A 24512-nucleotide genomic window follows, 5' to 3' on the forward strand; every position below is an offset into this window, starting at 1 on the left:
GTCTCTGGGCTGCTCGCTGGATGTTTGGCCCATAGATGCAGTCACCAGTCAATGGGTCCAAGCTTCCCCCGTGACCATAAAACCAGGTCCTTGACCTTTCAGGCCAGTTCATGGTCGCAGGTCGGATGCCTCTGTCAAGCAGATCCTGCTCCATCTTCTCCCATTTGGGTACTGCAAGCTTGTAGCCTCCTTGGCCTAGAGTGTGATGGTACACTTTCTTCGAGGCGTTGTCTTTGGCCTTCTGCACCTTCTGAAGCCCAAGCTCTGAAGACTTGTATTCCACAAATGCATCCCAGTGACCCCTGAGCTTTTCGAGCTCGCCGGTAAATACGGGTGTGGTCCCGGTCTTGATATATTTCTTCGTCAAAATTTTCTTGAATGATCGCAGTTGTTCGGCCATCTTACTCAGGGTCCAGCGCTTGCATATCTCTTCGGATTCAGCTGGAACCGTGAAGTTTTTCTTAAGCTCCCGCCAGCACCATTCTTTTTCTCTTTCGGGTACCGCATCCCGTTCCTCGCTTGGATTGGAAGCTTTCCAGAGCCTAAAGCTGATCGGGATGTGGTCCCTGACAATACATCCGGATTGTCTTATGAATTTTTTGGCGGCAGCTTCTGGAGCGATCGGTTCGCCATCTGGACCAACTTCCGTTATAATGAACCGCCCTTCCAGTTTTTTTGTTGGGCCTCGCTTCGTCTTTTTCTGCTGCGACGATGATCCAGACGGCTATAAAAAAAACATTCATAGTATTCATATAGATTCAGATGAAAATATGATTGTCACTACAAATAAGTATAGTTTTGATATGTACATTAGCACTTTGTTCAGCAGCAGCGTCATCCTGAATAGATGGTGCCTCAATTCCATCACCGGACATATTCAAATATATGTCGGTATTGCTGCCATCATCAGCTTGTTCAGCGACATCTCCTTGACCTTCGCCAATCATATTCAACAGGAACTGTTCGTCTTCCGCGTCTGTGTGTCGCGGGTCCATCGTAACTAAAATATGAATACAAATAAAACCCTTAAAAATTATCTAAATAATCCACTCCAGAAATTTGCGGCTAGGGATAGGCGGAGGGCCGAGGGCCGAAGGCGAAGGGCTCAAAGCCGAGGGCCGGAGGCGCACTGGGGCGAACGCGGAGCCGGGGGGGACGTGGGCTCAGGGCGAGCTATGAGCAGAGACGGAGAGAATGATTCTTTTGCATTGGGGGCTTCCTTGCTAGGCTTTATTGAATTGGGTCCATATATGATACTCTCTCCATGTCAAAATAAGTATAGTTTTTTGCATCCAAATTTTGTCCCACAAAGAATGTAGTTTTAGCTTGTAATGAGATTCATCTAATTAAAGCAATACTAATTATACTCTCTCCATGTCAAAATAAGTATAGTTTTTTTCCTATATGATTTTTTTGTTTGATTTTCTTTCTGGAAGATCACATCTAGATATAAGTGTCACTATCGATCTGATGACAATTGGATTGAATCACTAGAGGTTCAAACAGTAACCAAGCCATTTGCAGTAGAAGAACAGAAACATTATGGTATTTCCTTTCACGATTCTACTGATCATGATAGATCTAAAAATTAAACTCATATAACTAATATTCTTTTCTTAACTATCCAGCTTTCATTTGTATGTACTATTTCTTTTGACAACTAAAATTGAATATTTCACGCTTAGTTTTGGTTCTCTTACTATTGCTAGCATCGATGTATCATTATTAAATCAGTTATTTGTAGGATGGAATGCTCAAGTTTTGCCAAAAAGGAGGCATTGGTTTAGGAGGCTTGTTCAGTGGACTCAAAGGGATACATCAAAACCTGAATTCAATCTGGGACTCATTGGTCAAGAACAAACAGGTAGCATTCTAGAAAAAAATATTTATCATTAAATTACATCTCTCATAATTGCTGTGCATCTTTTAAAGTAAAAGTCAATACAATCATTTACCTGTACGATACAGAAAAAGGCAAAAGCTTTCCTTTATTTCTACCACCAGTTTTTATTCTTAATTCCTTGAAACATTGAATTTCCTTTTTGCCAGTGGGTTCTCTCAATGAAATATGGTTCCAAAACCCATCCAGTGCCAAAGGGGAAATGAAGCTTCAACTGACAGGTAAAATGGAAAATAAGCTGAAGTAAAATAAGCTTAGAATTACTGCAGCATTAGGTGTGAAGAAGGACATTTTCTGAGCAATTATTTTTTGTTTCCTGTCTCTTTTCCAGTAGGCTTTACAGTGTGAAGAAGAACAGATCGAAGAATACCCACACAACAGGGCGGCGGCGCGGCGGCGTGCAGTGGAGGCCGCCGACGAGGGCGTGCGCGCGGAGTGGAGGCCGGGGGCGGCGCTCGCAGGGACGACGGCGCTCGGTGACGTGGGCTCGCGCGGCGGGGCTCTGGGCGGCAACGTCGACGGCGGCGGTGCTCGGGGAGCTCGAGCGGTGGGGGGAGCAGGGGAACGGACGGCGCGGGAGGGAGGAAGGGCGAAGGAGGGAGGAAGCTAGGAAATATATGGGGGGGGGGCCTTTTGTCCCGGGTGAAGCCACCACCCGGGACAAAATGACCTTTTGTCCCGGGTGGTGGCTTCACCCGGGACAAAAGGCCCCCCCTTTTGTCCCGGGTGAAACCACCACCCGGGACAAAAGGACCTTTTGTCCCGGGTGGTGGCTTCACCCGGGACAAAAGGGGTTTTTGGGCGGGCCGGGAAAATTCCCAGCCCGCGGCCCACCTTTAGTCCCGGGTGGATCTACCACCCGGGACAAAAGGGGCCCGTTTTCCCTCGTTCCCGCCTAATGTTATGTTTGTTTTTGTTTCTTTTAACTTCTCTTTTAAAATTGGCTTTCATTTGTTATTTCAGTTAATAAAATTATGATTCCAAAAATTATGGAACAAAATTTCTTATCTCTATATAAACTTGATACACGCAACAAAAATAATTAATTTTCATTCAAGTGATTGGGTCAATGAAATATCTAACTTTTTTGAAATCATATTTGTTATTTTGACCATGCAAAAATATATTAGGTGAAATTTTTTTTCAAACTGTTGCTTTTCGATAGAAAGTGGATTCTATCACGATATTAACGTTTAAAAAGTGAATTTTAGATAAAATTAAGCAATTTCATGATATTAATGAGTAGTGTGTGTGAGTTTGAGAGATAGTGTGTGTTAGTGAGATTGTGTGTGTTAGTGAAAGAGTATAGTGTGTTAATGTGAATGTAATTTCATGAAATAAATAAAATTAGTTGAGTAATCCATTATTGAATGAAAATTATAATTGAGTCTAGTAATTAAGTGAAAAATATATAAAATAATATAAAGAACACATAAAATATAATTGTACAGTACATATATAATAAAAGTATTCGAATTGCGATTATGTTTTTATACAATAATATAAAATGATTCAAGTACATGAAGGATTAGCGGTAACAGACTTTCTCTTCACAAATGTCCCTTGATTATGATCACGGCGCAAGTATGGAGCATCATCATTGGCTAGCAGGATGCATGGATCAGCATTTACTTCGAAAGGTGGAATGGCAACAAAATTATTATATTCTTCTGAAAAGTCTGTCTTGTCCTCCACTCCAACGATGTTTCTCTTTCCTGATAGAACTATGTGTCGCTTAGGCTCATCCTTTTGCTTGTTGATCCCCTTCTTTGGCTTGCTGGACATGTCCTTAATGTAGAAAACCTGAGCGACATCCTGGGCTAGGACAAATGGCTCGTCTCTATACCCAAGATTGTTGAGATCAACTATTGTCATCCCATACTCATCTTTTGTTACCCCTCCTCCAGATAGCTTAACCCATTGGCAACGAAATAGAGGCACCTTGAAATTGGGACCGTAATCCAGCTCCCATATCTCTTCAATGTAGCCGTAATATGTGTCTTTTTTTCCATTATTGTCCGTGGCATCCATACGAACACCGCTGTTTTGGTTGGTACTCTTTTTATCTTGGGCTATCGTATAAAATGTGTTTCCATTTATCTCGTACCCTTGGTATGTTAAGATATTCCAAGATGGTCCCCTAGCCAATAAGAACAGTTGTTCACTTATATCCATGTTATGCATTAGATGCTTCCGCAACCAGCTACAGAAAGTGTTCATGTGCTCACGTGTAATCCATGCCTCAGACTTTTCCGGGAAATTGGAGAGCAGAATTTTCTTGTGTTCCTCGATATATGGGTCAACCAAGGATGATTGTTGAAGAACCGTATAATGCGCTTTCTTGAATGAGAAATCATCTGTGCAGACATAAGATTTCTTTCCTAATGTACCCTTTCCAGATAGTCTCCCCTCATATCGCGATTCAGGGACTCCAATCAGTTTAAGGTCATCAATAAAGTCAACACAAAAGTCAATGACCTCCTCAGTTCCGTAGGCACTGGCGATGCTTCCTTCTGGACGAGCTCTATTACGAACACATTTCTTGAGTACCCCCATGAACCTTTCGAATGGGAACATGTTGTGTAGAAATACTGGTCCGAGAATATCAATCTCTTTGACAAGGTGCACTAGAAGATGTGTCATGATGTTGAAGAAAGATGGTGGAAATATCAGCTCAAAGCCAACAAGACATTGCACCACATCGTTTTGCAGCTTTATCAAATTCTCCGGGTCAATTATCTTCTGAGAAACTGCGTTGAGGAAGGCACATATCTTCACGATGGTTAACCGGACGTTATCAGGCAGAATCCCCCGCAGCACAACCGGAAGAAGTTCGGTCATAAGCACATGGCAGTCATGGGACTTGAGATTTGTAAATTTCTTCTCTGCCAAATTTAAGATTCCTTTTATATTGGATGAGTATCCAGATGGAACCTTTATACTGCTCAAGCAGTCAAACATGGTTTCTTTCTCTTCCTTGCTAAGAGTATAGCTGGCAGGACTTAAGTATTGTCGTCCATTATCTCGCTGTTGTGGATGTAAGGCATCTCGTTCTTCCATACGTTGCAATTCTTGACGTGCTTCTACTGTATCTTTTGTCTTTCCGTACACTCCCAAGAATGCTATCAGGTTGACGCAAAAATTCTTCGTGAGGTGCATCACATCAATTGCATGACGAACATCTAAGACTTCCCAATATGGTAGCTCCCAAAATATAGATTTCTTCTTCCACATGGGCGCCATTCCATTTTCGTTCGGAACAGGTTGGCTACCAGATCCCTTTCCAAAAACAACTTCTAGATCTTTTACCATGTTGAAGACGTCTTTACCACTACGGTGCATCGGTTTTGTTCGGTGGTCCGCTTGGCCTTTGAAATGCTTGCCCTTCTTTCGTACCGCATGCCTGATGGGAAGAAACCGACGATGACCCATGTATACAACCTTCTTACAGTGAGTCAACCATATATTATCGGTATCATCTAAACAGTGTGTGCATGCTTTGTATCCCTTGTTCGAATGTCCTGACAAGTTACTAAGAGCAGGCCAGTCATTGATCGTTACGAACAGCAATGCTCGTAGGTTGAAGTTTTCCTGTTTGTATTCATCCCACATCCGTACACCTTCATCGCCCCAGAGCAATAAGAGTTCTTCGACCAATGGTCTTAGGTACACATCAATGTCATTTCCGGGCTGCTTTGGACCCGGGATAAGCACTAGCATCATGATGAACTTTCGTTTCATGCAGAGCCATGGTGGAAGATTGTACAGACAAAGAGTCACAGGCCAAGTGCTATGACCACTGCTCATCTCACCAAAAGGATTCATGCCATCCGTACTCAAACCGAACCTTATGTTTCTCGCATCCAAATCAAATTTAGGGTACGTTCTATCTATTTTTCTCCACTGCGACCCATCAGCGGGGTGTCTCAACATCGAGTCTTTCTTGCGTTCCTCTTTATTCCATCGCATCAACTTAGCATTATCTTTATTTCTAAACAGACGCTTCAAACGTGGTATTATAGGCAAATACCACATGACCTTCGCAGGAACTCTCTTCCGGGGAGGCTCTCCCTCGACATCTCCAGGATCATCTTTTCTAATCTTGTAACGCAATGCACTGCATACGGGACATGCATCCAAATTCTCGTACTCGCCTCGGTAGAGGATGCAGTCGTTGGGGCATGCATGTATCTTTTGCACTTCCAGTCCCAAAGGGCAAACAAGTTGTTTGGCTTCATACGTTGTGGCAGGCAATTCATTGTCCTTAGGAAGCATTTTTTTAACAAGTTTGAGTAATTCACCAAATCCCTTGTCGGATACACCATTTGTCGCCTTCCATTGCAGCAACTCCAAGGTGGTGCCAAGTTTCTTAAATCCATTTTGACAATCTGGGTACAACAACTTATGGTGGTCCTCTAACAACTTCTGGAACTTCAACCTCTCCGTTTCACTCTCACAGTCTGCCTGCACATTGTGCAATGCTTGCCCCAGATCGTCGCTGGGATCATTTTCTGCTACATCTACTTCGGGCTCTTCCATGGGAATATCGTCATCGAATGCACCGATTCCAGCATTCCCGGGAAAGTGGTCGTCAAAATCTTCTTCTTCATTGTCTTCCATGGTAACCCCCTGTTCTCCGTGCTTCGTCCAACAAACATACTTTTTCATGAAACCATTTGCGAAAATGTGGCTGTGTAGGATTCTTGAAGATGAGTAATCCTTGTTATTGTTGCAATGAACACACGGGCAGCACATAAAACCATTCTGCTTGTTTGCCTCAGCCACAGACAAAAAATAATGCAGGCCATCAATGAATTCTTTCGAACGTCGGTCAGCATTGTACATCCATTGCCGGTCCATCTGCATTTTAAATAAATCGATTTGAATTCTTTACACGTATCGAATAAATAAAATATATCAAACCTAAATTAAACTAAATGTAACATAACATGAATAATTAAAAGATATGCAATATCTATCATACATCTTGATTAATTAAAAGGGGTACTTAATCCATTACAGAACTTAACAAAGGAGTACTATACATGAAATTTAAAAATTCGGTCAACAACACATAGGTTTTCAACCGTCCTTGCGTTGGAACGCAGAATGTTCTAACGGATTTCTTGCTGGCGCAGAATAAGATGGCGGAGCTGAAACCTCCGAGTTTGGTGGTGACAAACCGTAACGCCGCAATAAATCCTCAAGATCAAACGGAGGTTCCTCGCCCCTTGCCATGCATTTTCTATATTCTTTTTCCAAATAACGGAGCGCTGCCCTATGAAAAGCACTAGGTTTTTTGGACCGACGACCTACTCGAGTTGTGCCCTTCTCTCCAGAAGGACAACGATCACCCCCACCGGCGCCACTCCCTCCAGCTGCTGGTGTTGCTGGTCAAGATGCAATTCTACCATCTCAAGCCGAAATTGTCGAACCAAATTCCCCTAGCAAGTACACAGAAACTAATTCTAGTACTTCCACGCTCGGGGGCAACAAAACAAAGGCAAAGGCGCCAGTTGTACCGCAACCGGTCTGACTGGTTCTCCAACCGGTCTAACCGCCTCTCCCAGGGTTTCGCAAAATAAATCAAAGCCAAAGATGGTGAAGCCCAAAAAACCCGAGATTGGTGTTTGGAAAACTGTTGAATCCAAAAGCCATCATAAGCATGAAAAAGAAAAGCCGAAGACCAATAAGAAGCTTTCGGTTAAATCCTCAAAACAAAAGGATATCAAACATGCTAGTCGGGCTAAAAATTTCAAGCAACCAAAATCTGTTCCAAAACAGAAATTCTATAATTAGAATCGGCAATGGAATTATGCTCCTATGTCAATGCCGTTTCCGTCATATGGATCCTCTATGTATATGCCATGGGGTGCTTATTTCAATATGCCTTATTCTTGTACACCGTGGTTTCATAATTCATATATGCCATCTCTTCCTACATATTTGCACCCAAATTATATTACTTATAGGGAGCCGGTAATTAGTGAGCCATCACCTACAAAAAGTGGCCATTTTGATTCTAAAAATCGACCTGTGCAGAAAAGAAAATACAAAGTGATCAAGCAAGTCTATCGTGTCAAAAAAGATGGACGATTGAATAAAAATTCAGATTTGACACAAGATAAAGAAAAGCCGACCGTTGAAGAAATATCGACTAGTTCTGTTGATAAAATTGTCCCTGATATTGAACATGTTTCAAACGATATGGCTGAACAACAATCAAGTTCGGCTGGGGGGCAAGATAAGAAAGAAAAGACCAACGACAAGCCAACCGGTTTAACCGGTACTCAGACCGGTCTGACCAGTGCATCCAGTGAATCTGAGAGTTCCTCCAAAAGTAAGATGAGGCCGAGTTTTAAGGAACTCTTGGCCAAATATGAGAAGCAAGGGGCTACTCAGAAGAAGAAGAAACAGATGGGACGGCCAAGCAAAGCTAAGGATGAGACATTATCAAGATCTTGCGAGCAATTGGATCCTCGTTCGCCTCAAGGTAACTGTGCTGCTATGTCATACTCAGGACCAGTTGTTCCATGGTTTTGGTCGTATCCTTCTTGTTATACATCTTTGGATTATAGTAGGATGTATATACAACCATATTATAGTCAATATCCTTTTATATATCCAAATTGTATCTCTCAAAGACCGATTAGCAATAATCTGGTCGAAAAGGATCTTAATTGCAGCAAGGAGGGTGAGAAGGACGTGAAGGAAAATTCAAAGTACTTACAGCCGAGGTGGTGTCCCTTAGACTTATCTCACACCCAAAAAGGAGGCTACAACGTTTGCGCAAGCAAGAATCAATGGAGCAACAAGTGGACGTCGAGCCAACAAAGCCAGTAATCATGAAAAAAGTTTGGAGACTAAAGCAAATTGTTTCATCATCAACTTGAAGTAAAGCAAGACATGGCAGGTAATTTTTTATCGCCCTTAGCCCAAAAAATGGCCGATGTATTATTGATCATCGCTCTTAGACAATTTTGGTACAGAGGAGTGTTCTTTGGCATGCAAGCTTTGCCAAAGAACAGGGGGGCATATGTTGATGACCAAAATTGGCAGACCGGTCTGACTGGTGTCCGTAGGCGGTCTGACCGGTTGGGGTTTTCCTGTAGCCGGTCTGATATGACCGACCGGTCCAAGCAGAGTCTGAGTAAAACTAGAGTTTTTCATAGATTTAGATCTTGTAATAGGATTTCTTGTGGGGCAAGTCCACCCACCCTATAAATATAAAGGGCCACGGCCGATTGAGGTATCCAATCGATCAAAATACAAAACAAATCTACTATTTCATTACCTTTACTTTTCTTCCTCGTTATCCTACTTTTCCAACCTCGACATGCTGTTCTTCTCTCGTCTCCATGGCGTTTGAGGATGCCCTAGCTGGCCTGCCGAGACTAGGGCAACCCTACGCGCGCTTGCCTCGACGGGTCCCTCCCGAGTGAGCGTTCGTCGGATCGTCGCCGTTCTGCACGGCGACCGGTCTGACCGGCCCCTCTGACCGGTCTGACCGCTCCACGTAGGAGGCGCTTTAAGGAGCCCCTCCTCGCACCGCACGATCTAGCGCGTTCGTGTGTTGACCAGAAAAGGCGTCAACACCTAGGTGGCGTAGTGGCATCCTCAGCGACCAGTGGAGCTTTGGCCTTGGAGGATGTGCGCGGGGTGGACCAGAGGACCTCCTCCTCATCGGAGACCGACGATGGGATTCTGAACCAGATCCCTTCAGGCGATCGTGACGGGCCAGCAGTCGGGGAGTGGGTGAAGGGAGCGGCCTCAGGGTTGAGGGGCTTAGAGCCGCTGCCAGATGGGGCGTCGTAGGCGGGCGACTTGCCGCTCCGGCGGGGAGGGCACGGCGGATCGTCCATGGCCAACTGGGGACAGGGCAGAGGAGGTGGGGGTGGTGGTCGCCGGGGACGGGGCGTCCGCCGGCGAGCTAGGCTAGGGTGGCCGCCGGGACCGGATTGGTCCCCGGCGGGATGCGCTCCGCCTCTCTCAGCTAGAGAGAGAAAGTATGTCGCATGATGACTCAACAACACTCGTATCGAGTCTTTAAGGATGGAGGCTGCTAGCTTGGAAACCGGGTGGAGCCACTGGATTTGTTGGCGGCGCACCTGATCCAGCCATTGGATGGTGCGGCATTGCATCCTGTTACAGAGATGGCATTTGACCATTGTCTATGACTAGGAGTAGTGATAGTGGGGCTTGCTTGGGCATGGCTCACCACCGTATTTGTTGACTTGAGCATGCTCAACCACTGTCGTGCGGCCTTTGGTATCGCAATCGTGGGTGTGTGGTCCGACAGCGTTCCACCTCGACTGGCACTGGCGATGGCTTGCACGGCTTTCCCACCTCAGTTGCCACCCGACGGAAGCGACGTAGTCCGGAAGCCCTGCTGCGCCTCCTGCCTTGGGGTAACTCCAAAAAGACTAGCTAAAAATTCTAGCTAATGAAGAGATAAAAGACTAGGTAAGAAAAAACCTAGCTAAATGGTTGAGTAAACAAATAGACTCTCCATCCCAACCTCACCATCCCCTTCACCACCCTCATGCTCCCAGCACATCTCCACCGTGCTGCCGCTGGAGCGCGAGCCCAGCTCCGCGCACTCCCTCGAGCACCAGCCGCAGCCGTGCGCGGACCCGGCGCTGGCCGCATGGAGATAGCCCACCTCTCCGCCACCCACGCGTGGCTCCATGCTGGGCGCACGCTCCTACTGAAATGCCTTGTCGCGGCGGGGTAGGAGCACGTGCTCGGCGACGAGCTCTAATGGTGCGGCAGTGCGCGGCGGCCATCACGAGCACCACCACGCCAGCGGTGGCGGCCGAGTCCGGTCGTAGGGTTCTGGGCACGGCAGAGGGGCACGTGTGTGCAGCCCGCGACAAGAAATAGCATGGTGGCGGTGGCGCAATGAATGAGCACAAAAACTCATGGAACATGATGGAACGTGGGAAGCACGAGCATCAGTGTATCACCGAGGTTTGATTTGAGCCACTGGACGAAGAAAGCGGTGGCTGGAGCTTGGAGTTCGATGGTGATGTACGTCCATCTTGAGCAGTGATGGACATCGGTGGCCGATGAACGTTCCCGCCAGGGCGGTGGTCGGAGCTGGTGTAGGAGGGGTCGGGGAGGGAGATAGGGGGGTGGGTGAACTTTGGCTGCAGGGGATTTGAGATCCATGAAGGGAATCGTGCGGATTTGGCCAGCAATGGCAAGCTGCTCGAGCTCGGTCAGCTTTGCTTGAGGAAGAAGGGAGGAGCAGGCAGAGGGACGTGCAGGAAGAAGAACCCCGTGGGCAGAGGAACAAGAAGCCTGCGCACCTTGTGGGAGGGTGCGGACCGGCGCGGGAGGGCGAGATGGCGAGGCAGAGCACCTCAGCAAACTTGCTGAGTGATGGAGAGATAAGATGGATAGCGAGCAGAGGAGTTTGGCTAGTCTTTTGGTTGATATTCTTACCTCTTTTTTCTTCTTTTTTTTTTTTATACCGATCCAACCAAGTTTAGCTAGTCCTTTGGAGATTTTCTCCATTGTGTTGCCTGGAGGTATATGGCGTTGGCAGGCCCTGGCTGATGGCCAAGTTGGCTTCATGCTGACCTCGATGCATTCTTGGCATGTTCACTAGAGCCACTGCACCATCCTGAGACAAAACTACCGTGTTTGTTATCTGTAAGGTAGTGGAGAGAGTCCTTCTCAAGATTACAAGAACAACAAGCTTAATCTCAACAAAAAGGCTCAAAGCCCTGCTTTATTTGAGCCTCAACAAAGGAATATGTATTACATACAGAAGTGTAGAAAATGTATTACGGTTGATGTGGTCCCATGGAGAATAGATCACCACGTGACCCATGTCTACTATTGACTCGTTCGTCCTCCACTATATATCCACAAACCTTTTAAAAGATTACTGGAAAGTTCCTCATTTAGTGAATTTGAAGGCACGTCGACTTCTGAAGTCAACTTTGGCACAAGGATTGGAGAAAGATATGGTTTTGTAACCCTCAGGAAGTCTACTTCTAACATGTTCCAAGATACCATTTGTGCAGTTTCAACTTGTAATAAAATCGATACAAAACTAGGGCTGCTCCCATGTACGGTGGGTGGATCTATTGGGTTGGTCCCCTATAAATAAATAGCACCGAATGGTCCATCACACAAGCATCAACCGAGCTTCTTTCCATTCAACACTGCACTATAGGCCTATAGCTTCTTGCATTGTGTTCTTCTCGTCCTAATAGCAAACTAGTGATCCTTCCAGGAAAGCCCTAAACCATGGCATCCTCCACTTCTGCCGCTCTTAAGGGGGCGATGTTGGTTGCGATCTGTGCCATGCTGCTGCTCCCCTCGTCGATGGGGCAACAGCCAGCACCGGCGCCGGCTGCGGCGCCGATTCCGCCTTCTGATTGCCCTAGTTACTGCTCCTCGCAATGTACTCCGATCTGCAAGGACAGTTCCGACGCTGAGGCCAGGAGATGCGACAGCATTAGGCCCGAGCTCGCCTATAACGGGTGCTTTGAGGGATGCAGCAGGAACTGCACAAGCAACTCATCTTATGCACGGGGTACCTGTGTCATTGGTTCCTGTTCCCCTAGTACCTGCGGCTGCCCCTGTGCCCGTAGCTGCTGCGAATCCTGCACCGGCTCTGTTACCGGCCCATACTATGCGTGCATGGGGACCCAGCCGAAGATATATCCGTACTGCATGACGACCTGCACGGTGTTGTGCAACAACAGATGTGTCAACGGTTCTTTTCCCTAGCTATATATGTGCGTCAGTGTGGACGGACGGCTCCTAGCTTCATCTCTGCTATCGCTGTCCCCTATGTTGTGTTATGGTGTATGTTTTCCCGTTCGAATAACTGTGATCCTGCTGAGCAATCATATTATGTCCAATGTATGGGTGTTTAGCTGTGCGTCAGTCGAGTCTGAATGTCAATGTTCAGATTTAGTAATCTGGTATCTCTCATCAAGTTGTGTAACTTACATTGTATGAGCGCACCTCTTCTTCCCCACGGAGCAGCTGCTATCGAAACTGTCAATAATCCCATCTGTTAAAGAAACATCACAACTCCAGCCTTCAGTAATCAGTAACCAGGTCATGCTCCACGTCTGCCTCCTTAAATTCGGCCAAAATTAAAGCACCGCTGGCCCAAATTTACCTCCGAATTTGCGCCGTCTCCTCTGTGTACACGGCAAGAAGTTCATGGCGCCATCTCCTCTGCTCTCTTCTCCGTACCTACCTGGCTGCAACTTCTCTTCAGAATTCAATAACTTGGACCAGCACCATGTCCCACTACTACAAAACAGGCCTTTGTTCCTGGCCATTTGTCCCGGCAGCCTTTGGGCTCGGGACAATAGGTGGTTTTTGTCCCGGGTCCAACGGCTAGCCGGGCCAGCGGGGGGACGGGGGCCTTTTGTCCCGGTTGGAGACACCAACCGGGACAAAATGGGAGCCTTTTGTCCCGGTTGGTGGTTCCAACCGGGACAAAAGGCCCGCGTAGCCTTTTGTCCCGGTTGGAACCACCAACCGGGACAAAAGTCCCCCCTTTTGTCCCGGTTCGTGCCTCCAACCGGGACAAAAGGTCTTGCGCCCCTTATCCCCTTCCCTCTCCCCCCGCCCGAGCCATTCAGCTCACTTGTTTTCTTGCTGTTCTTGGCTCGGGATAGAGGAGTTCTTGCTCATTTCTTCACCACATTTGTGAAGATCTTTGATTCCCCGTCCATCCATCTGCTCTAAAGGTTTGGGGCTTGTTTTTCTCTTCTTCCTTGGCTTGTATAGCTCATTTCATACTTTAGAAATAGAGAAAATGTGTAGCTAGCTCATTTCTTGGACATTTAGCTAGCTAGATTGCATATGTAGGTGTAATTTTCTTTTAGATTTAGATGAGTATATGGATAGTAGAAATTTTTAGAATGAGTGTAGATACTTCATGTGATGTACTTGTATATATGACCATATTGTGGATAGTTGATTTTTTTATTCGTGAATGAATTAATGAAATGAGTATATTATAGAATTTTTTGTATTATGAATGGATTATTTTGACACTCTAGTGATGTATTTAATCAGGCTCACATTGAAACCATCTAGAAGCTAAAAAAATCTTTATTTCGAAACAAGTAAAATTTATAATGGTAAGAATTTATAATTTTGTGGAAAATAAAGGTATTTTTCAGTAACATATGGCTTCAGCAGCTGGAGGGAGTGGCGCCGGTGGGGGTGATCGTTGTCCTTCTGGAGAGAAGGGCACAACTCGAGTAGGTCGTCGGTCCAAAAAACCTAGTGCTTTTCATAGGGCAGCGCTCCGTTATTTGGAAAAAGAATATAGAAAATGCATGGCAAGGGGCGAGGAACCTCCGTTTGATCTTGAGGATTTATTGCGGCGTTACGGTTTGTCACCACCAAACTCGGAGGTTTCAGCTCCGCCATCTTATTCTGCGCCAGCAAGAAATCCGTTAGAACATTCTGCGTTCCAACGCAAGGACGGTTGAAAACCTATGTGTTGTTGACCGAATTTTTAAATTTCATGTATAGTACTCCTTTGTTAAGTTCTGTAATGGATTAAGTACCCCTTTTAATTAATCAAGATGTATGATAGATATTGCATATCTTTTAATTATTCATGTTATGTTACATTTAGTTTAATTTAGGTTTGATATATTTTATTTATTCGATACGTGTAAAGAATTCAAATCGATTTATTTAAAATGCAGATGGACCGGCAATGGATGTACAATGCTGACCGACGTTCGAAAGAATTCATTGATGGCCTGCATTATTTTTTGTCTGTGGCTGAGGCAAACAAGCAGAATGGTTTTATGTGCTGCCCGTGTGTTCATTGCAACAATAACAAGGATTACTCATCTTCAAGAATCCTACACAGCCACATTTTCGCAAATGGTTTCATGAAAAAGTATGTTTGTTGGATGAAGCACGGAGAACAGGGGGTTACCATGGAAGACAATGAAGAAGAAGATTTTGACGACCACTTTCCCGGGAATGCTGGAATCGGTGCATTCGATGACGATATTCCCATGGAAGAGCCCGAAGTAGATGTAGCAGAAAATGATCCCAGCGACGATCTGGGGCAAGCATTGCACAATGTGCAGGCAGACTGTGAGAGTGAAACGGAGAGGTTGAAGTTCCAGAAGTTGTTAGAGGACCACCATAAGTTGTTGTACCCAGATTGTCAAAATGGATTTAAGAAACTTGGCACCACCTTGGAGTTGCTGCAATGGAAGGCGACAAATGGTGTATCCGACAAGGGATTTGGTGAATTACTCAAACTTGTTAAAAAAATGCTTCCTAAGGACAATGAATTGCCTGCCACAACGTATGAAGCCAAACAACTTGTTTGCCCTTTAGGACTGGAAGTGCAAAAGATACATGCATGCCCCAACGACTGCATCCTCTACCGAGGCGAGTACGAGAATTTGGATGCATGTCCCGTATGCAGTGCATTGCGTTACAAGATTAGAAAAGATGATCCTGGAGATGTCGAGGGAGAGCCTCCCCGGAAGAGAGTTCCTGCGAAGGTCATGTGGTATTTGCCTATAATACCACGTTTGAAGCGTCTGTTTAGAAATAAAGATAATGCTAAGTTGATGCGATGGCACAAAGAGGAACGCAAGAAAGACTCGATGTTGAGACACCCCGCTGATGGGTCGCAGTGGAGAAAAATAGATAGAACGTACCCTAAATTTGATTTGGATGCGAGAAACATAAGGTTCGGTTTGAGTACGGATGGCATGAATCCTTTTGGTGAGATGAGCAGTGGTCATAGCACTTGGCCTGTGACTCTTTGTCTGTACAATCTTCCACCATGGCTCTGCATGAAACGAAAGTTCATCATGATGCCAGTGCTTATCCCGGGTCCAAAGCAGCCCGGAAATGACATTGATGTGTACCTAAGACCATTGGTCGAAGAACTCTTATTGCTCTGGGGCAATGAAGGTGTACGGATGTGGGATGAATACAAATAGGAAAACTTCAACCTACGAGCATTGCTGTTCGTAACGATCAATGACTGGCCTGCTCTTAGTAACTTGTCAGGACATTCGAACAAGGGATACAAAGCATGCACACACTGTTTAGATGATTCCGATAATATATGGTTGACTCACTGTAAGAAGGTTGTATACATGGGTCATCGTCGGTTTCTTCCCATCAGGCATGCGGTACGAAAGAAGGGCAAGCATTTCAAAGGCCAAGCGGACCACCAAACAAAACCGATGCACCGTAGTGGTAAAGACGTCTTCAACATGGTAAAAGATCTAGAAGTTGTTTTTGGAAAGGGATCTGGTAGCCAACCTGTTCCGAACGAAAACGGAATGGCGCCCATGTGAAAGAAGAAATCTATATTTTGGGAGCTACCATATTGGGAAGTCTTAGATGTTCGTCATGCAATTGATGTGATGCACCTCACGAAGAATTTTTGCGTCAACCTGATAGCATTCTTGGGAGTGTACGGAAAGACAAAAGATACAATAGAAGCACGTCAAGAATTGCAACGTATGGAAGAACGAGATGCCTTACATCCACAACAGCGAGATAATGGACGACAATACTTAAGTCCTGCCAGCTATACTCTTAGCAAGGAAGAGAAAGAAACCATGTTTGACTGCTTGAGCAGTATAAAGGTTCCATCTGGATACTCATCCAATGTAAAAGGAATCTTAAATTTGGCAGAGAAGAAATTTACAAATCTCAAGTCCCATGACTGCCATGTGCTTATGACCGAACTTCTTCCGGTTGTGCTGCGGGGGATTCTGCCTGATAACGTCCGGTTAACCATCGTGAAGATATGTGCCTTCCTCAACGCAGTTTCTCAGAAGATAATTGACCCGGAGAATTTGATAAAGCTGCAAAACGATGTGGTGCAATGTCTTGTTGGCTTTGAGCTGATATTTCCACCATCTTTCTTCAACATCATGACACATCTTCTAGTGCACCTTGTCAAAGAGATTGATATTCTCGGACCAGTATTTCTACACAACATGTTCCCATTCGAAAGGTTCATGGGGGTACTCAAGAAATGTGTTCGTAATAGAGCTCGTCCAGAAGGAAGCATCGCCAGTGCCTACGGAACTGAGGAGGTCATTGACTTTTGTGTTGACTTTATTGATGACCTTAAACTGATTGGAGTCCCTGAATCGCGATATGAGGGGAGACTAACTGGAAAGGGTACATTAGGAAAGAAATCTTATGTCTGCATTTATGATTTCTCATTCAAGAAAGCGCATTATACGGTTCTTCAACAATCATCCTTGGTTGACCCATATATCGAGGAACACAAGAAAATTCTGCTCTCCAATTTCCCGGAAAAGTCTGAGGCATGGATTACACGTGAGCACATGAACACTTTCTGTAGCTGGTTGCGGAAGCATCTAATGCATAACATGGATATAAGTGAACAACTGTTCTTATTGGCTAGGGGACCATCTTGGAATATCTTAACATACCAAGGGTACGAGATAAATGAAAACACATTTTATACGATAGCCCAAGATAAAAAGAGTACCAACCAAAACAGCGGTGTTCGTATGGATGCCACGGACAATAATGGAAAAAAAGACACATATTACGGCTACATTGAAGAGATATGGGAGCTGGATTACGGTCCCAATTTCAAGGTGCCTCTATTTCGTTGCCAATGGGTTAAGCTATCTGGAGGAGGGGTAACAAAAGATGAGTATGGGATGACAATAGTTGATCTCAACAATCTTGGGTATAGAGACGAGCCATTTGTCCTAGCCTAGGATGTCGCTCAGGTTTTCTACATTAAGGACATGTCCAGCAAGCCAAAGAAGGGGATCAACAAGCAAAAGGATGAGCCTAAGCGACACATAGTTCTATCAGGAAAGAGAAACATCGTTGGAGTGGAGGACAAGACAGACTTTTCAGAAGAATATAATAATTTTGTTGCCATTCCACCTTTCGAAGTAAATGCTGATCCATGCATCCTGCTAGCCAATGATGATGCTCCATACTTGCGCCGTGATCATAATCAAGGGACATTTGTGAAGAGAAAGTCTGTTACCGCTAATCCTTCATGTACTTGAATCATTTTATATTATTGTATAAAAACATAATCGCAATTCGAATACTTTTATTATATATGTACTGTACAATTATATTTTATGTGTTATTTATATTATTTTATATATTTTTCACTTAATTACTAGACTCAATTATAATTTTCATTCAATAATGGATTACTCAACTAATTTTATTTATTTCATGAAATTACATTCACATTAACACACTATACTCTCTCACTAACACACACTATCTCTCAAACTCACACACTACTCATTAATATCATGAAATTGCTTAATTTTATCTAAAATTCACTTTTTAAACGTTAATATCGTGATAGAATCCACTTTCTATCGAAAAGCAACAGTTTGAAAAAAATTTTCACCTAATATATTTTTGCATGGTCAAAATAACAAATATGATTTCAAAAAAGTTAGATATTTCATTGACCCAATCACTTGAATGAAAATTAATTATTTTTGTTGCGTGTATCAAGTTTATATAGAGATAAGAAATTTTGTTCCATAATTTTTGGAATCATAATTTTATTAACTGAATTAACAAATGAAAGCCAATTTTAAAAGAGAAGTTAAAAGAAACAAAAACAAACATAACATTAGGCGGGAACGAGGGAAAACGGGCCCCTTTTGTCCCGGGTGGTAGATCCACCCGGGACTAAAGGTGGGCCGCGGGCTGGGAATTTTCCCGGCCCGCCCAAAAACCCCTTTTGTCCCGGGTGAATCTACCACCCGGGACAAAAGGTCCTTTTGTCCCGGGTGGTGGGTTCACCCGGGACAAAAGGGGGGGCCTTTTGTCCCGGGTGAAGCCACCACCCGGGACAAAAGGACCTTTTGTCCCGGGTGGTGGCTTCACCCGGGACAAAAGCCCCCCCCCATATATTTCCTAGCTTCCTCCCTCCTTCGCCCTTCCTCCCTCCTGCCGTCCGTTCCCCTGCTCCCCCCACCGCTCGAGCTCCCCGAGCACCGCCGCCGTCGACGTCGCCGCCCAGAGCCCCGCCGCGCGAGCCCACGTCACCGAGCGCCGTCGTCCCTGCGAGCGCCGCCCCCGGCCTCCACTCCGCGCGCACGCCCTCGTCGGCGGCCTCCACTGCACGCCGCCGCGCCGCCGCCCTGTTGTGTGGGTATTCTTCTGTTCTTTTACAGATCGGGAGTTCGTGGCACATAGTTTCTGCAAAGATAGAAGAGTCATTAAGCACTATTTTTTATGTCTCTTTGGAATTTGATATTATTGTTCTGTAAACTGATATCACCTTATTATGTGATTTCTGGCACCAAAATCCAACAAGAGCTCTCCATTGATGTTCATTTACAGTTGGTGGTTTCCCTTTTATGATTTCATCTATAGACCTGTCTTCACGATTGAAATATTGTTTCTTCAACTTAGATTTGTAGGCTCTCCATCTATTGTTAACAGTCCTTAGGATCCAATCCCTTGAGAGCTGTTAATTCGTCTTTCATCATATTGGTATTGCGCAGTCCTATTTTGATGATCTTCAAGGTAGAAAAAGCACACTCAATGCTCCCTGTTGAAACTGGTAGAGACAAGAAGCAACCGAAACAATATATCATTCAAGTGTGCCAAAATAATATCTACTGAATATTTGATTCGCTCTATACGTTCTTCTATGCAATGCTTTCTTGGTATAATTAGTATTGCTTTAATTAGATGAATCTCATTACAAGCTAAAACTACATTCTTTGTGGGACAAAATTTGGATGCAAAAAACTATACTTATTTTGACATGGAGAGAGTATCATATACAACTTATGGACCCAATTCAATAAAGCCTAGCAAGGAAGCCCCAAATGCAAAAGAATCATTCTCTCCGTCTCTGCTCATAGCTCGCCCTGAGCCCACATCCCCCCCGGCTCCGCGTTCGCCCCAGTGCGCCTCCGGCCCTCGGCTTTGAGCCCTTCGCCTTCGGCCCTCGGCCCTCCGCCTATCCCTAGCCGCAAATTTCTGGAGTGGATTATTTAGATAATTTTTAAGGGTTTTATTTGTATTCATATTTTAGTTACGATGGACCCGCGACACACAGACGCGGAAGACGAACAGTTCCTGTTGAATATGATTGGCGAAGGTCAAGGAGATGTCGCTGAACAAGCTGATGATGGCAGCAATACCGACATATATTTGAATATGTCCGGTGATGGAATTGAGGCACCATCTATTCAGGATGACGCTGCTGCTGAACAAAGTGCTAATGTACATATCAAAACTATACTTATTTGTAGTGACAATCATATTTTCATCTGAATCTATATGAATACTATGAATGTTTTTTTTATAGCCGTCTGGATCATCGTCGCAGCAGAAAAAGACGAAGCGAGGCCCAACAAAAAAACTGGAAGGGCGGTTCATTATAACGGAAGTTGGTCCAGATGGCGAACCGATCGCTCCAGAAGCTGCCGCCAAAAAATTCATAAGACAATCCGGATGTATTGTCAGGGACCACATCCCGATCAGCTTTAGGCTCTGGAAAGCTTCCAATCCAAGCGAGGAACGAGATGCGGTACCCGAAAGAGAAAAAGAATGGTGCTGGCGGGAGCTTAAGAAAAACTTCACGGTTCCAGCTGAATCCGAAGAGATATGCAAGCGCTGGACCCTGAGTAAGATGGCCGAACAACTGCGATCATTCAAGAAAATTTTGACGAAGAAATATATCAAGACCGGGACCACACCCGTATTTACCGGCGAGCTCGAAAAGCTCAGGGGTCACTGGGATGCATTTGTGGAATACAAGTCTTCAGAGCTTGGGCTTCAGAAGGTGCAGAAGGCCAAAGACAACGCCTCGAAGAAAGTGTACCATCACACTCTAGGCCAAGGAGGCTACAAGCTTGCAGTACCCAAATGGGAGAAGATGGAGCAGGATCTGCTTGACAGAGGCATCCGACCTGCGACCATGAACTGGCCTGAAAGGTCAAGGACCTGGTTTTATGGTCACGGGGGAAGCTTGGACCCATTGACTGGTGACTGCATCTATGGGCCAAACATCCAGCGAGCAGCCCAGAGACTACAGGAGGCCATACAAGCAGCGGCCGAGGGAACATTCCAGCCGGATAGAGAGAGGGACGAGCTGACTTACGCCCTTGGGAATCCAGAGCATCCGGGCCGCACAAGAGGCAAAGGCGTGGTTCCGTGGAAGTATGGTTTCAGGGATTACATTGATTCATATAGAAGCCGGCAAAGAAGAAAGAATGATGAGCGGGAGCACCTGCGAAGGCTAGAGGAACGGCTCATGTCACACGATCAAAGACTGGAGGAAGAGGTTCAACGCCAAGTGGCCGTAGCAATGAGCCAGCAACAGCAAGCGCAAACGTTGCCTCCAGAGCCTAGTGTCGCAGCCGATCACCTGTCTCAGCGGAAAAGCAGCTGCGCTTCCACAGACGTCGCCGCTGCCGAGCCCACGGGGATCCAGGCCGCAGTTGAAGCGTCGGCCCCGCAGCGATTTCCAGTGGATGAGATCACCCACCGGACACCTTGTGACCTGCAGACTGCCGTTAAGAACTTAATGTTCACTGTTGCGTACGGTACCGCCATGCCAACCGAACCAGGCGACGTGTACCACGGGCAGCAAATTCCGCCTAGATACACAAGAGTTGGCGTGGAGCAGGTGTGCCAGGGTTGGGAGACGCTCGAGCTTGATATTCCTGGAGGCGATGGGGAGAGGACACTAGCAGAAGCCATTCATGGCTACATCCTATGGGATAAGCGCTACATTGTCCTAAAGTCGGATGATCAAACACCAAGACCGGCATCTCAGCATGCCTCTCCAAGACCGGCATCTCCGCAAAACTCCCCAAGGGCAGCACTGTCTCGGCAAGGTTCACCGGCACATTCTCCATCACCATCATCTCATGCGCCGATGAACACTCAAGCGTCACCGTCGCCTCCATGGTCACCCCCTCCGCCGCCGGCAAAGAAGCAGAAACGGCCGCCGGCAAAGAAGGTAGCTGCACCGGCTAGGGAGCCTCCAAAGAAGAAGGAAAACAAGAAGAAAACCAAGGAGGCTCCTATTAAACCCTGGGACATGAGCCTTGAAGAATGCGATCGGATAACTCAAGAAAGAGTTAAAGAGCACTTCAAGCCGAAGCCGAAGCCGGAGCCCGAGAAAGTGATAAATCCGATAGATTTGAAATTTTTTAAGGGAATGTGCGAAGCAAATAAGAGAAAATTCATTCCTAGAGACCCCCCTTCAGACTACGAACACACAATTATCAAAACTACTGAGAAAAAGAAGAGACAATCAAAGTCGTCGTCGTCCGACGTTCCACAGCTCGGAGCCCAAAAGAAACAATCAATAGAGCCTCTCGTAGTGGGACAGACGACGCAAGAACAAGACTTTGTTACATTTCTGAAAGAATCAAACCTGACGGCCGCTCAGATTGCAGGGGGAGAAGATATTCCAAAGGCCGATGTGGTCGTCAAATGGACGTTTGAGATCGGCAAAACTCTTGTACCCCCCGAAGTAGTGTCTGTGCTTCCAACGCAAATGTATAAGCTGCACCAGCACTACATGCGTGCGATGGCCGATTGCATCTTCATGCAGGGCGCAAAGATTAAAGATGACGATTTCTTACGGGGGGAGGCCATTATATGGATAAACTGGGAAGAAATTTACCAACTATTCCATCAGGAGGCCCTCGACATCTCTATGGTCGGCTTGTGGGTTCTGTAAGTATTTTACTCTCCTTACGTATTGTTTTGCATGATCTCAACATACTGATCTCTTGATTTATTCGGTATCATGTAGAATGGAGATACATACTTGCAGAAGAAAGGGATACTCTCACCTCGGCTTCATCGACCCAATTACTTGTAATTGGAGGCTTCTACGGGACAATCCCGATGACATATTCCAAAACTTGTTCAAGTACATAAGCGTTCATCATAACAAGCAAATGATATTGTTTCCTTACAACTTTGCGTGAGTGATTCCTTCCGTCTAACTCTTTCTATTCTATAATCGAATTGTTTAAACCTTAACTACCAAGAACTGCCTCCGTATAATCTTGCAGTGAACACTTTGTCCTAATTGTCATAATTCCCGAGAAGAGCCTACTCGTGGTTATGGACTCATTGAGGAGACCTCCAGAACAATACGAAAATCTTCTTAACATGATGAAAAAGTAATTCTACCACTACTCCGTCCATGACCGATAATTTGAATCACTTTGTTACTTGACTATAATTGTTCTAATCATGCACAGGGTTTGGAAAGAATTCGCTAAAAATCATCCAGGCAAATTTGACAAGGAATTGAAGATCAAGACAGATTTTCCGGTACGCGCTTGGATGATTCGTTGCACGATTCATTAGTTTTATTATATATTCATGTAAATACCTGATAATTTCTTCTCTCTTAAAGTGTATGAGGCAGAAACCAGGCACTGTATTGTGCGCATACTATGTATGCGAGAACATCCATGGTCTGGTAGGTCCTCCAAAGGGCTGGACAGATTGGGAGGAGGAAGTAAGTAAAAAAACTTGTTAATATTTGAACTCGTATTTTAATTAGTCGAAATTAATTATCCCCTTTTTCCATAGGTCGGGGAGATGCGCGATAAACTCATACCGGAGGAAAAGGTTATGGCGATTCAAGAACAATTCTCCGGATTTATTGTTGAGCAAGTCCTCGATCCAAAAGGCGAATTCTACTATGATGGAATATCTAATATTGACAATCACAGTAAATATGACAATATACGCGTATATATGTAATTAAGAACGAATATAACTATGTAAATATATATGTGTGTCTATGTATTAAATTTCTATTTATGAGTATGTATGTATGTATTAAATTTCCAAAAGGCGAATTCTACTATGTAATTAAGAACGAATATAACTATGCAAATATGATGGAGTATGTATGTATTATATATATAAGCACTCCAATAATATATATGTGTATATATATATTTATATAATATTGGTCCTAGACATTTTCATATGTAAAGGAATTCACATGTATAGATATGTGTATACATATATATATAAGTGAATTAATTTATATATGAAAACTATCTAGGACAAATATTATATAAGTAACTATATATATATGTATATATTAGTGGAGATCATACACACTGAATTCCAATACATAAGTTTAATTGAAATGCAAAAGTATAATTGAAATAGAAAAAGAATTGAGAAAAGAAAAACATGAAAAAAAGAGACCTTTTGTCCCGGTTGGTAACACCAACCGGGACAAAAGGGTGCGCCAGCCACGTGGGCGCTGGCTGCACCTTTTGTCCCGGTTGGTGTTACCAACCGGGACAAAAGGTCCTCTTTTGTCCCGGTTGCCACACCCGGGACAAAAGGGCACCCCCTTTTGTCCCGGACAGGCGTTCCCGGTTGGGAAACCGGGACAACAGCGGTTTCCCAACCGGGACAAATCAACGTTTTTGTAGTAGTGTCCAGTACTCCAGTACGTTCCTCCGAAAATTACCAACAAACACTACTACAGAAACGATTTGTAGGAAGAACATAACATTTTTTCCAAGGGCGGGTCAAAAGGTAACCTACTTCTACAAAGGAAGCAGATCAGAACTACTATAGCAGT

The 24512-nt window shown here is 44.9% G+C and overlaps 1 protein-coding gene and 1 long non-coding RNA gene across 2 annotated transcripts; one reads left to right on the forward strand and one right to left on the reverse strand.

The window, feature by feature from the left end:
- The first annotated feature begins 1329 nt into the window (after window positions 1-1329).
- LOC120663326 lies at window positions 1330-2363 on the forward strand. The gene is made up of 4 exons (XR_005670472.1): window positions 1330-1545; window positions 1745-1864; window positions 2050-2121; window positions 2232-2363. It is a non-coding gene; the product is annotated as an uncharacterized LOC120663326 (long non-coding RNA).
- Window positions 2364-3448: 1085 nt separating this feature from the next.
- On the reverse strand, window positions 3449-6745 carry LOC120663308 (the record flags this gene model as incomplete). Its single annotated transcript, XM_039942122.1, has 4 exons — window positions 5713-6745; window positions 5081-5613; window positions 4149-4927; window positions 3449-4040 (listed from the first exon to the last, which is right to left on the reverse strand). Coding segments are annotated over exons 1-4 (2937 nt in total), but the record flags the coding sequence as incomplete, so codon positions are not given.
- Window positions 6746-24512: the final 17767 nt, after the last annotated feature.

This window comes from Panicum virgatum, chromosome 3N, assembly GCF_016808335.1.
Source record: "Panicum virgatum strain AP13 chromosome 3N, P.virgatum_v5, whole genome shotgun sequence".
NCBI classification, from domain to species: Eukaryota; Viridiplantae; Streptophyta; class Magnoliopsida; order Poales; family Poaceae; genus Panicum; species Panicum virgatum.